This window comes from Mus caroli, chromosome 15 (assembly GCF_900094665.2).
Source record: "Mus caroli chromosome 15, CAROLI_EIJ_v1.1, whole genome shotgun sequence".
Taxonomy (NCBI): Eukaryota; Metazoa; Chordata; class Mammalia; order Rodentia; family Muridae; genus Mus; species Mus caroli.
In genome coordinates, this window is record NC_034584.1 from 49,405,487 (window position 1) to 49,419,425 (window position 13,939).

The 13,939-nt window shown below is 42.8% G+C and overlaps 1 protein-coding gene across 1 annotated transcript in view; it reads left to right on the forward strand.

Annotated features, from left to right (window-relative positions):
- The window catches only part of Deptor (DEP domain containing MTOR interacting protein), a 140,776-nt gene extending 133,143 nt beyond the window's left edge, over nucleotides 1–7,633 (forward strand). The window contains exon 9 of the mRNA XM_021183757.2: nucleotides 4,764–7,633. Coding sequence (XP_021039416.1) covers nucleotides 4,764–4,892 — 129 coding nt within the window. The 3' untranslated portion in view covers nucleotides 4,893–7,633. The remainder of the gene's footprint in view (nucleotides 1–4,763) is intronic.
- The last annotated feature ends 6,306 nt before the right edge of the window (nucleotides 7,634–13,939 follow it).

Here is a 13,939-nt window from a genome sequence, read left to right on the forward strand (position 1 = left end):
CTCTCTCTCTCTCTCTCTCTCTCTCTCTCTCTCTCTCTCTCTCTCTCTCTCTCTCTCTCTCTCTCTCTCTCCTCCCATTCTCCTGTCTCCCCCTCCCCCATAGAGGAGTTATAGGCATGTGAGACCATACCCACCTTTTACCTGTGTACCATGTAGTTTTTACTTCCCCAATTTAAGCTCTGGGCAGACCTCACACTACCAGCCCCACACAGGAGCCACCCTGGATCTGTAGGTGAAACACACACACACACACACACACACACACACACACAAACTAACTTATTTTTAATATGCTTTTGGCTCAATGGCAAGATACTTCTAAGCCTCCCACAGCTAATGTGCCTTTATCTTCGTTCCCAGCTCAACACCACTAATTCTGCCCTCAACTTAGTTGCTCAGTTACCTTTAGTACTAGCTCAGCACCCTAAACCTGCCCCCTGCTTAGTTGCATTTCTAGTCTCCTGCTTGCTATCCCAGTTGGGAAATGCCCAATGGCCACTCTACCCAAGATCTCAGATGGCGGGTGACTCTCGCTCCCTCTGAAGCATGGAGAAATCTTTTCTCCTTCTGCATCTGTTAGCCTGCCTACAGGAACCTCGAAGTCCCACCCGTTCTGCCTAGCCATTGGCCGCTAGCATCTTTATTGATCTGTCAAGAACCAACTGCGGAACAGGACCTTCAGTGTTCGCATGCAGATTCCCCATCAAAGCATCAGAACCACCCCTACACACCTGGGTGCTGGACCTTTCAGCTCAGATGTCCATTCGTTTGCAGCAAACACTCAAGCACTTTTACCCAGTGAGCTATTTCTCCAGCTCCTAACCTGATTTCTGGAAGTGTGTAATTGGAATAATTATAAGTAGAAGGAAAATGGGGTGGAAAAAAAAGCAAACACCCCCAACACACACACACATATACTTTTTGCTGTTTAGGTTTTAAGTTTGAGATAGGGTCTCACTGTATGAGCTCAGATTTGCCCTGTATACCTGGCTGGTCCTGAGTTCAACTATTAGAGAAGGTATAGTAATTGTTTCTTATATATAGACAATATGGTTAGCTCCCTAACCCCCCCCCACTTACTTTTTTTGGAGATAAAGTCGTACTTCATAGTCCAGGATAGGCTCAGACTTTCCGTCTTCCTGTCTCAACCTCTAGTGTGCTAGATTACTGGTATGTGTTGCCATGTGTGCTGTCTATTTGTGTATCTTCTTGACTCACAAACTAGAGTCACCTAAAAGGAGGGAACTTTGAGAAGATACTTCGATGAGATCAGGCTGCAGTCAGGAGGACATTTTCTTAATTAGTGATTAATGGGGAGGGCCAAGCCTATGGTGGGTAGTACCATCCCTAAGCTAGTAGTCCTGAGTTCTATAAGAAAGCAGGCTGAGTGAGCCATGAGGAGCAAGCCAGTAAGCAGCACTCCTCCGTGGCCTCTGTATTAGCTTCTACCTCCAGATTCTAGCCTTGTTTGAGTTCCTATTCCAGGCTTCCTCCAATGATGGACTCTGATGTAGAAGTGTAAACTTAATAAACCCTTTTCTCTTTGTCTCTCTCTCTTTTTTTAAAAGGTTTATTTATCTTATGTATAAGAGTACACTGAGCCGGGCGTGGTGGCGCACGCCTTTAATCCCAGCACTCGGGAGGCAGAGGCAGGCGGATTTCTGAGTTCGAGGCCAGCCTGGTCTACAAAGTGAGTNAAAAAAAAAGAGTACACTGTAGCTGTCTTCAGACACAACAGAAGAAGGCATCAGATCCCATTACAGATGGTTGTGAGCCACCATGTGGTTGCTGGAAATTGAACTCAGGACCTCTAGAAGAGCAGTCTTAACCGCTGAGCCATCTCTCCAGCTCAAACCCTTTTCTCCCCAACTTGTTTTTGGTTATCTGTTTTGTCACAACAATAGAAACCCTAGCTAAGATATTGTCCTTATTTTATAATCAGGCTTACTTGAATAGAAGTCTTGTTATATAATTGTAAGAGCCTTATCATCAACATTATATGTTTTTGGATTTTTGTGTCATTTTGTAGATTCTGTGAGATACAGGCTCATGTAGTCATGGCTGGTTGTACACCTACTATGTAGTGAAATACTGAGCTTCCTCTTGTTATCCCTCAGAATCCACATCCACTGCTTTTTGGATTTTTGAGGCTGGTTCTTACTATATAGTCCTGTCAGGACTTGAACTCTCAAACCCTCCTCCTCCATCTCCTAAGTAGCTCAGATTGTGGGGGTGCACCACCACCTCATGGGCATTTGAGCCGATCTAACACTTAAGTTAAAGAATGAGATGTCCACACTGTTCCAGAGCAGCCTGAATCTATCTAAACTTCTGCGTGAAGTTCTATCTGTCAAGTGTTGGCCAGTTAAGACAAACAATGTGGGACAGCCAAGGTATCATTGAGGTGAAGACTGGAAGACTAATACGACCAGAGACACATCATGTCAGAGACACAGGACTCCCTGAGAGCCTGTGAAGGGTTAGCTGGCAAATCCTACCTTCCCATGTAACAACACAAAGGCAGTCGTTTGGAGGAAAGAACACAGATCTGAAGTCCAGCACGGTGGGTGGGAGGGAGTGACATTCCGTTCATTCTTTGGCAGAAGAAAGGCAAAGAGAATAGCCTAATGAAGTCAGTGCTAAAATGCCCCCACAAGTGTTCATATCCCAAAGCACTCATGGCTCCCATGCTCACGGCTCCAAGCGCTTAGTGGGTCTGTTCCAGTTGGATTGTAATCAAGTCAAATGACCTCAATTATCACTATGACCTTGACCTGGGTTGAAAACTGCTGATTACATATTAGACATGCCCTGAACCCTTGATGACCAGCTTTGAGGATAGGAATGGAGAAATGGTGATTGTGTGTCTGGGTAAGACACCCCGGTGACCAAGGTTAAAGATCAGAAATGTAGGGGGGCTCGTGGCAGCAGCAGGTGTTTCCTAAAGAACTAGGACTCTGTTTACCACATTCTACTCTCTATTCAGTTTTTTATGTGGCCATGAAAGAAATAATCTGTGTTTTGTTTTGTTTTGAGACATTTCTCTGTAGCTCTAACTGTCCTGGAACTTAGTCTTTAAACCAGGCTGATTTTGAACGCAACGATCCACCTGCCTCTGCCTCCCGAGTGCTGGACTTCTGACTGTCCAGCCTCTGCTTCCTAGGTGCTGATATTACATGTGCACAGTACCACACACTGAGCTTAGAAGGTTCTGGGAATGACACCTAGGCAACTGCTCTACCAACTGAGCTACATACGGAGCTCCAAATGAGGGATTTTATATCCTGAAGCACATGATATAGAGGAGAAGTAAATAAGCTATTTGAGGTCACCATCAAAGGAACATAGAACAAATCCCTATTTTAGGATTACAAATTCTCCCTCTCTCTCTCTCTCTCTCTCTCTCTCTCTCTCTCTCTCTCTCTCTCTCTCAATGAGAACTAAAGCTGTGATTCTGATGTTTTCCAATTTGGGTATGTAGCAGCAATAGGTAGATATTTTTGGACTTGATGTGAATTTTAAATTAAGTTTATATTGATATTACTTTGCCAGAAATCAATAAGAAAGGAAATGGAGGGTTCCCAATGGTTTTAGTATCTCACACAGGCATATATGGCAGCTACCCAGGCAAACACAGGCTTGCGATGATGAGACCCACAGACAAAACATCACTGGATCAATCATCCCATCCAAAGGATCTGCATCACCTTCATAGCTTGTTCGTTTCTTTCTCTTCCTCCCTCCCCTCTCTCCTTCTCTTCCCCCCTCCTCTTCCCCTCTCCCTTCCCTTCTCTCTCATGTATTTGTGTGTGTATATGCATGTGTGTACCTGTGTATTTGTATGTATCTGTACATGTGCCTGTGAAGACCCAAGGTTGACATCAGGAGTCTACTTCAATGGATCTTCACCCTACTCGTTGAGACAATCACTGAGTTGGCTCATCTGGCTAGCCAGCTTGTTTCAGAAATCCTTGTATCTTCTTTCTAAGTATGGGCTTATAGGTGAGCTGCCACACACACCTGGCATTTATGTGATGTCCTAGTTACTATTCTATTGCTTCGAAGAGACACCATGACTCTTATAAAAGAAAGCATTTAACTGCAAGCTTGCTTACAGTTGCCGGGGCATAGTCAGTCCATTATCTTCATGACTACGAACAAGACGCTGGAGCAGTAGCTGAGAGCTTCATCCTGATTCATAGGCCAAGAGAGAAAATGGCACTGGGCCTTGCTTGGGCTTTTTGAAACCTCAGGACCATCCCACCCCCCCTCACCTCCCTACCCCTACCCCCAACCCAAGTGATACACTTCCTCTAACAAGGCTGCACCTTTGACTTCTTCTAATCCTATTAGATGGTGCCCTTCACTGGTGACAAAGCATTTAAATATATGAACCTATGGGGCCATTCTTATCCAAACCAACACACATGAGCATCCAAACTCTGGTTCATGTTTGAATAGCAGACCCTTTAAACCCTGGGCATCCTGCTTCTTTTACATTCTCTAGCTCTGTCTCTTCCTCTCTGTTACTCTGTGTGTGTGTCTGTCTGTCTGTGCATGTGTCTCTGTGTGCACCTGTATCTGAGACATAATCTCATTTATCCCAGGTTACCCTTGAACCCTTTATGTAGCCTAGAATAACCACTTCTGGACCTACTGCCCCCTCCCCTCAGCGCTGGGATTATGGGCGTCATGGACAGGCAATTTAACAACTGAGCTGTAGCCTCAACCCAAACTGACCTTTCTTTTTATCATTCCCTCAGGTCTGTCAGTTTGTCGTCTCTGTCAATGGCCTCAACGTGCTGAATGTAGACTACCGCACCGTGAGCAATCTGATTCTGACAGGCCCAAGGACAATTGTCATGGAAGTCATGGAGGAGTTGGACTGCTGAACACAGAGACATCCCTGCTTGTCCCCTATCCCAGAACAACACAACAGTGGCATGGCAAGGCTGCCAGGCAAATGGATAATTGGGACATTGCAGATCTTTTCTCTGACCATATACACCTTGTCTTTCATACGCTGTTTGAATGTGGAAGAACCAGGTTACATATCTTTAAAAACCAAAACACAGCAGGGGCTTGCTTGGTGGCTCAAGTCTATAATCCCAGCATTCAGGAGGGCAAGGCAGAAGTGCTGCAAATTCAAGGCAAGCATCTACTAACAGTGTGAGTGCCTGTCTCAGAACCATACTCGGGATCCTTCCACACAAGTGCACATACCACACACATACACAAACACACACATGCACACCACACACACGCACCAAAGCCCAGTTTATAGTTCTCAATCATTGTTCTTCATGTTTTCGGGAAGTTGTTGTGAAACCAAATTAGCAACATGGAAAAATGCTATTTTTAGAAGGTCATAGAATAGTTACTACATATTTTACGTCATGCCTACTGTGCTTGTGTGATAAGAATAAGGAACCAGCACCTGCAATCTGGGCTACTTAGGATGCTGAGGCAGGAGGATGATCACTTGAGTTCTGGTAGTAATGTGAGCCTGGGCAACATAGTGAAACCCCACATTAATTTAAAAAAAAAAAAAAGGTTTTATCAATATTAGTCTGAATCTGTTTAGGTAGGTCTAGATTTCATCCAGCTTAAAATGAAAGTAGCATCCCCAGAAACGTGACCAGCTAACACAAATTTCCAAGAAGGTCCTTAAAGCATTCAACACCTTAGAAGCAGTCATCACAAAGTAAACTTTCTTCCTCTGTTTTAGGGTTTTTTTGTTGTTGTTGTTGTTTGTTCGTTTTGAGAAGGTCTTGCTAGGTAGCCCCCAGCTATTGACTTCTTAATTTCTGCCTTTGTCACCAACTTTCACCTTAGCCTGTTTCAGTTGCATCTTGAGGTGAAAGATAAAACAGACCACTATGCCATGGGTGATGGGAATGGACAAGGGATGCCACCGCCAACCCACCTGCCCCTCTTTGCTCTCCCTGGATCTATGTGGTTTTGCCTTATGAGTCAACTCCAGCAGCTTTTTGGTGTTCAACTTGAAATATACTGATCGTGAAAGCAAAGAGGTCTGTCCTTACCTGTGTAAGACTCAGAGTCAAACCTCTGGCAAGATTGCACTTGGCAAGTGTCCACATTTAAGGGACTTGGCTTTAGTGGGACAAAACTTGAAACTCCAAATGCCTTTTTAGCCTGGATTTTTACAAGCCTTCTCCTGTCATGGGATGTGATGCCCATTTAAGGATCTGCTTGCCACTACAAGTTCCATCTTGGTTTAGATTTCTTCATCTCACGAATATTTTCTTGATCTAGAAAAGACTTCCTTTGAACCAGATGTCGTAGCATGTTCCTGTAATCCCAGCACCCAGGAAATGGAGGCAGAAAGATCAGGTGTTCAAAGGGGACCCTGTGTGAAAACAAAACAAAACAAAACAAAACAAAACAAAAATGGAGACAAGGAAGTGCATTTGGGGTATTGGTATGTAGAGGATATTCCTCAGAGTGCCAAATGAGAGCCATTTTACATAGTGAATTTTGAACAGAGATGCAACTTTCTAGTTATGCATTAACAAGACGGTAATGCCATACCGTTACGCCTAAGTGATTTCTTAATGAGAGGTGATAATCATGTATTGGTATTAGTAGAGTGGATTTTATTAACACATTAATCCAACTTTTCTAGCTTTAGTAAGAAAATAAGATTTTGAAGTGCCATGGGATGGCTGATATTACTATTGTCAGTCTTTGTTTATATTGCTGTAGCATTTATGGACAACGTTCTCCTTTGCTCCTCCTCACACCCTTTTAAGATAGATATTATTACCTTCATTTTTCAGGTGGGGAGACTAGGTCTGAGCAAATTCAGTGGTCTTCAAGTTGGAGCACATGCTGTAACTACCGTGTACTACAGCCCATTTCTCCAGTGCTCCAACCCCTTGTCTTTCTGCCCAGACTTCCTCTTTAGAGGCCTTGCGTTCAGCCTTCGCTCCGGTGTGCTAAAACCTTATGGTTACTTTGCTGTTGTTCTTGTTTTATTGATCTTATGGTTATTTTGCTGCTGTTCTTATTTTATTGGTCTGAGAGGTGAGGGCCATCATCATCATCCATCTTGTGAATGACAAACCCTGTTCCTAAATGGGTTGGTTCGTCATATGCTCAAAACAGCCCAGCTACTAAATAGGAGGCCTTACCACCTGACTTGAATTTCTGTCTGTTTTGTTGCTTGGTTTGTTTTAAGACAGTGTCAAGCTCCTGATTCTGTACTTCCTAAGTAAGATTACAGGCTCACAGCCCCACACTTGGGCTAACACAGGCTCACAGCCCCACATTCGGATGCGATAACACCTTAGAAGATGAATCTCAGCTAGTTTCTGTCTTTGGTGTTCCTTGGCTGTCAAGAAAGCAGGAGTACCTGTGGGTTACTACATCCTTCTTGCTGCTCGCCTCCAAATGCCCTTTGCCTTGGACCCTAGATCCTATCATTTCCCTTTAGCCAAACTCAGCACCTCAGAAGCCCCTCTCTGTCAGAGAGGGAGTGAAGAACAGTTTGGCTGTCCTCTTAGGGTTCTTCTTATCCCCAGTTTAAAGACCAAGTGCCAGAGAATATTTTTTTTCTTCTGTTTTTCGAGACAGGGTTTCTCTGTATATCCCTGGCTGTCCTGGAACTCACTCAGTAGACCAGGTTGGCATCGAACTCAGAAATCCGCCTGTCTCTGCCTCCCAAGTGTTGGGATTAAAGGTGTGCACTACCACTGCCTGGCTGAGAACTTTTTTTAAAAAAGATTTTCTTATTTGTTTTTCATTACAGGTGGTTGTGAGCCATCATGTGGTTGGTGGGTTTTGAACTCATGACCTCCCAAAGAGAAGTGGGTGCTCTTTAACCACTGATCCATCTCACCAGCCGAGAACATTTTTTTAAAAGATAGGGTGTTGGTGACAGTTGGCAGGTCTCCCTACAGGATGTGATGTAGTCACAGTGAGTCTCCCTTTCTTAATTAACCCCATGAGGATAATCCTTCGCCACCGTGATGTGCTCTCCTAACTCATTTTGGGCACCGTTAGCTACGCAAGTCCTCTTTTCATAGACAAGGAAACTGAGAGCAAACAAGGTACAAAAACAAACAAAAAAAAGATAGGATGTTGGTGGTCATAGTGCACACCTTTAATCCTAGAACTCTGGAGGCAGAGAAAGGTAGAGGCAGATCTCTGTGAGATAGAGGCCAGCCTGGTCTACAGAGCTTGTTCTAGGACACCCAGGGCTACACAGAGAAATCCTATCTCAAAAAGCCAAAAAAAAAAAAAAAAAGTTAAAAAGATATTGTTGTGTAGCATAGGCTGTCCTCAAACTCACACTAATCTTCCTACCTCGGGGAATTAATCTTTCTGTCTGTCTCTCTGTCTGTCTCCTCTCTCTCTCCTTCCCTCCCTCCCGCCCTCCCCAACATGCAAACATACACAGCCTCATAAAATAATTAATGAATACTCCAGTGGCCCCCTAGGACCCTGTTGGACTCATTCAGTATTTGCATATGTGCTATCTTATTTCTAGAATGTTACTTCTCCCTCTTTGTGCCCCCACCCCCGATTATTTTTATTAGCTCCTTTGGGTGTGTGTGTCATCTTAGAGAAATCTTTGCCACGTCCCCAAAGATGTTCCTACTTTAAATTCTCCTACAGACCAATAAATCCCATCCAAACCTCTATTAGAGCACAGTCACTTTTAGAATGTCCTTGCTTGGTCACATGCCTGTCTCCCTCAGTAGACGCTCAGCATCTGCAGAACGGGGACTGTTTGGTACCCAAAGTCTAGCCTTTACCTGTTCCTTGCCCAGAATAGTACATTAGCTACTTACTGTTGTCTGATGGGCGACCCCCAAACTATATCATACAACAGCTCCTTTATTTGCTCACTACTCTGTGGATTGTCAGTATTTGGCTGATGTGACCAACTGCTGCTCCAAAGGTGACAGGAGGTCTACACACACGTTCGTATTCGGTGTACACGTTTGTATTCGGTGTACACGTTTGTATTCGGTGAGCTAGTTGGTGGAGGCCTTTTGTTCTTGGAAGCTGCTGTCATTTGATTCTTCAATGTCTGTCTCCCAAAGTCCCATGTATTAATAAGTTCTTTTCACTAGGGTGGCAACACTGGGACATGGTAGAACCAGCCACACATTTCAGCACTCGGTGGGTGGAGGAAGCAGGAGGATCAGGAATTCACTGACAGCCTTGGTAACAAAGCAAGTCTGAGACCACATGAAATTGCCTCAAAGATGCAAACGAAGAAATGGTAGGACCTGGTGAGAGAACTGCAGGGACCTGGGGGGGTTGCCCCTGGTGGGACTGTGGGACCCCAGCTTTTTTTCATCATTTATTTTTTGGCCCTGAGACAAGCCATTTGGTTTCACCATTGCTCCTACACAGTGTCCTGACTTACCACATGCCTCACTGGTGAGTTAGTACCGAATGGGGCCAATCAGTTATGGACTAAAATCTCAAAAACTGTGAGCCAAAATAACCCTTTTCTCTTTATCAGGTGATTATCACAGGTATCTCGTTATATCGAGAGAAATCCATCTAACACAGATTGCCTCATGCATACCTCTCCAAGCCACAGTTCCAGGTCATGTAGTTCCAGACAATCTAGAGACAACCTGCAACCTTCTCTTCTGTAGTTCAGAAACGGAACACTTTGACTTTCTTCAATTCAAACAACTAGCTGGAGAGAGAGCACAGAGGCAAAGAGCCTAGGTTGCTCTTCCAGAGGACTTGAGTTTGCTTCCTAAAATTACATAATGGCTCATAATGGCTCTGTAGCTCTAGTGGCACTAGATCTGACACCCTCTTCTGATCTTCTTGGGAACCAGGGACGCACATGGTACACAAACATAGGTACATGCAAAACATCCATATACATACAATTAAAGTGAATAAATATTTGAAAATGGGTTAATAAATAAAACCAACCCAGAGTCCAGGAACGGAGAAATAAGCAGCACCTTTTATGAGAAGACTTGCATAGAATCTGCAGCCAATTTTAATTCTCTAAAAATAAATACAGAGGAGCCATTATTAGTTTAATGCAGTTATTGAACACTTTAGACTCTCGAATCAAATTCTTACCCAGCCATTGGATGGGAGCAAAGTGTACCGGAAGGCTGGTTTATAACGAAACCTTCCAAGTCCATGGGTCCTAAAATGTCAGTGCTGCTTGGGCTGGGTAGAAAACAGTTTAATCATCTCATTTGATTAGTGAATGCGGCATAAAACAATCTTGGGCTATCCCCAGACTTGTGCAGCTTGGCTGAATTCCTTGAGTCTCCTGCCTTCCATCCCTGTCACAGTAGATTCTTCTGTGGGATAAAGTCATGCGGCTGAAACAGGTTTATGGCACAGTGGACTCAAAGTGGCATCAGGGATCTTTGAAGAGAAGAGGGAGGATCATCTGCCATTGTTATTTGTTTCAAATACCCAGGTCTTATTCTGTATGTATTCCAAGTTGACCAGGAACTTACAGTATAGCACAGGCTAGTCTTAAATTCACAGCAATTCTCCTGCTTCAGCCTCCTGAGGACTTGAATTATAGGCCGGAGCTACCAAGCCTGTTTAAATGAGTTTGGTCTTCATGTGGATTTGTGTCAGTGATCTTCAAAGAGGAAACGGTATTTACTTAACTCACTGCCAAGGATAACATTTAACCGCACATCTTGGACACATTCTTCCTTGTTACCTTATAAAATGTATTTTCAAAGCCAGGCAAGAGGGCTCACACCTATAATCCCAGTATTCAGGAAGTGGAGGCAGGAGAGTTGTGGTGAGAGGCCAGCATGGACTACAGAGACTTTGTCTCAAAAGGAAAACTAGATAAGAAACTCTAGACTCTTTTTTTTGTTTGTGTGGTGTTAATGTTTTGATGATAGACAGATTTTGTTTTTTGTTTCTTCATTAGCACAGTATATGAATTAGAAGGGCTTTTTTTTATTATTAAAATGAAAACTGCATTATCGTTTTTGCTGTTTCTGCCTTCTGAAGTTTAATTACAACTGGGCAGGGTGGCTCACAGCACAAAGATTCATGCTGGAGAATGGAATTTGAGGCTATCCTGGCTTTACACAGAGACCCTATCTAAAAACTAATTTATTAGGTCTAGTATCTCACACCTCTAATCAAAGCACTGCAGAGACAGAGGATCACCACATCTAAGGCTAGCCTGGGCTACATGTGATACCCAAAAGACATAATAATTAAGGAAATTCATTGAGAAATGGAAGGGAATGTGAGGAAGATCAGCCATCTTTGCCTAGATGAGGTGTGGTTGACTTTATAGATCATGTGACAGGTGTCTCTGCTTTGGAAGGACAGACACCAAGGTTAAGAATATCACTGCTTTCTATTCAAATGGAATTCCTGAGTTTCCAAATCTTTCCTTTCAAATGTATTGTGGAGATAGTCAACTTTCAAGGCCAATTTTGAACCCTTGGTACTGACTCTGGCTGCTACGAATTCTGTTTTACTTTGACTATAAATGATCAGAATAACTCCAGAGCACTGTGGTGTTTCTGACTGGTTGAAATTGATGATTGACATTAATAATGGTTTCCTGTCACCTGAACTTCAGGTATGATGCATATTTCTTCACTGCAGAACCAAAAGGACAAATGAGCTGTATGCCAAAATGAAGTTTGCCATCAAAGATCGCATATAGTATTGTTAAATAAGTTTAAAAGTGCTTAATATATGGCTTTATTTTAAAATTTCTTGAGTGTGATTTGCTATCTTTAATAAAACTGTACCATAATACTTAAGATGATTGTATGGAAACACAGTAGCATGAAATAAATGTTACATTTTTTAAAATTACCAAGTGCTGACTTTTTCTCTCTTTGAAAACAAACTGGCCATTTTTTATTCACATCAATGTTATCTTCTGGCTGAACAGAGAAAACACATGGACTCTGCAGGTACCTGTAGCAGTGTTGCATACACATACACTGTGTGTGTGTGTGTATGTGTGTGTGTGTGTGTGTGTGTGTGTGTGTGCACTCAGGTTCAGAAAGTAAATATTTTTTTTAAAAAGTCCTAAGACACTGCCTTTAGGTACTTGAATGTGGGTATCAGGCAGGCAGTTACAGCAAAGCAGGGAACTGTCTACTAAGGGTCTCAGAGTCAATCTAGTGGCATCCACAATTTTTTTAAGATGTATTTACTTATGTATACAGTGTTCTGCTGCATGTATGCATCTCCTCCAGGCCAGAAGAGAGAACCAGATCTCATTATAAATGATTGCTGTGAATTGAACTCAAAACCTCTAGAAGAACATCCAGTACTCGTAACCTCTGCACCGTCTCTCTAGTCCCCACAAGTTTTAACTAAAAGTTAAAAGAATGGAAGACCAGGAGCCAGAGAGATGGCTCAGGAGTTAAGAGCATTGGCTGTTCTTCAGTGGTCCTGAGTTCAATTCTATCATACACGTGTTGGCTTACAACCATCTACAACTGTAGTCCCATAGGATCCAATAACCTCTTCTGCTGTGCAAACCAGACACTCACACACATAAAGTAAGCAATTTTTTTTTCTTTACAAAAGTGTGGAAGATCAGATACAGATGGATGATAAATGGCTACTGATGGGAACGCCCAGGATAATTTTGGCCTTGAATCAGCAATATTCCAACTCTACAATCATGAAATTCTACTCAGTCAGTTTGGGGAAGCTTTTATCTTTCTTAGGAAACTTCAGATCATGAAGGTCATTGTTGGAAGGGGGTTAATCTGTGCTTCTAATTTCTTATGATTTTTTTTCTATCAATTGATAAATATATAATTCTGTGTTGGGGAATTATGTACAAGTGTAGGAGAGAGTATCTTTTCAGATGTATATTGAGATGTCAATCAAAAGACATTAGACTTTGCTGTCATTAATCTACTTCATTCACTCAAGAAATCTTACTGAGGACTTGGGTTTTAGGCATAGAATGTGGGCCCTAGGAACACTGAAGGCGTGTCTCTGCATCCACTGTCTAATCCTTCAGTGGTCAACTATAGGCCTGTCTCCTAGAAGTCTTTTCTCCACTGATGAGGTAATATGAAATCATGGGACCAGACATGGCTCGTGCCTGTATTCCAGGAAGCTGAGGGTGATTAGGAAGTTTGCCATGACTTCGAGGCCAACATGAGTTACCAGTGAGCCCGCCAAAAGAGAAAAAGAAAAACAGAAAAGAAGTAGCAGGATGCTATATAGCACTGCCCAACTCAAGAATGCTGACAGTTGTCCACACTGTTGGTCATTTTTCATTTTTTTTCTTTTTTTGTTTTAGTTTGTTGTATTATTCTAGTAGTTTACATTTATATTCCCCCCCTTCCCCTGCCAAAGAACATACAGTGATGATGTGGAAATTGCCTTAACCCCAGGTGTGGAATATGGGGTTGATTCTTCAGCTATTTTGTTCTTAGTGGTTTTTGTTTTTTAAGATCTTTACAGTAGGGTCATTGAGTTCATTATAATTTTTCTGAGGTTTACTAGATTTTTACCTGGCATTGCATTATTTCCTCCCAGATTTTTATACCCAGGGTTTTTTTTTTTTTTTCACAAATTTATACATTTTCCTGGTCATGAATTATCTATTCTCCTGTCAACAGGCTTTCCAAATGTCCTGGGAACAGAGCTGTAGACTTAGGCTACTGCCTAGGCATTGTTTGTGTGTTTGTGTTGTGTCTTTCAGAGACCTCAATTTAGTTTGAAGCTGAGATTTTTAGAACACAGAAAAAGTTTTGGGTTGAGGGGTGGTGCTTACTTCTTAAAGTTCTTTGTCATATAAGGATCAGGACTTGAGCTTGAACACAGGAGCAAAAATGTAAAAAAAAGTTGGGCACAGTGGCGCATGTCTGTAAGCTTATTACTGTGAAGATGAGGCAGGCAGACTCCAGGCCCGCCAGCCTGGTTTGTGTGGCTAGTTCCCAGCCAAGTGAGAGACCTT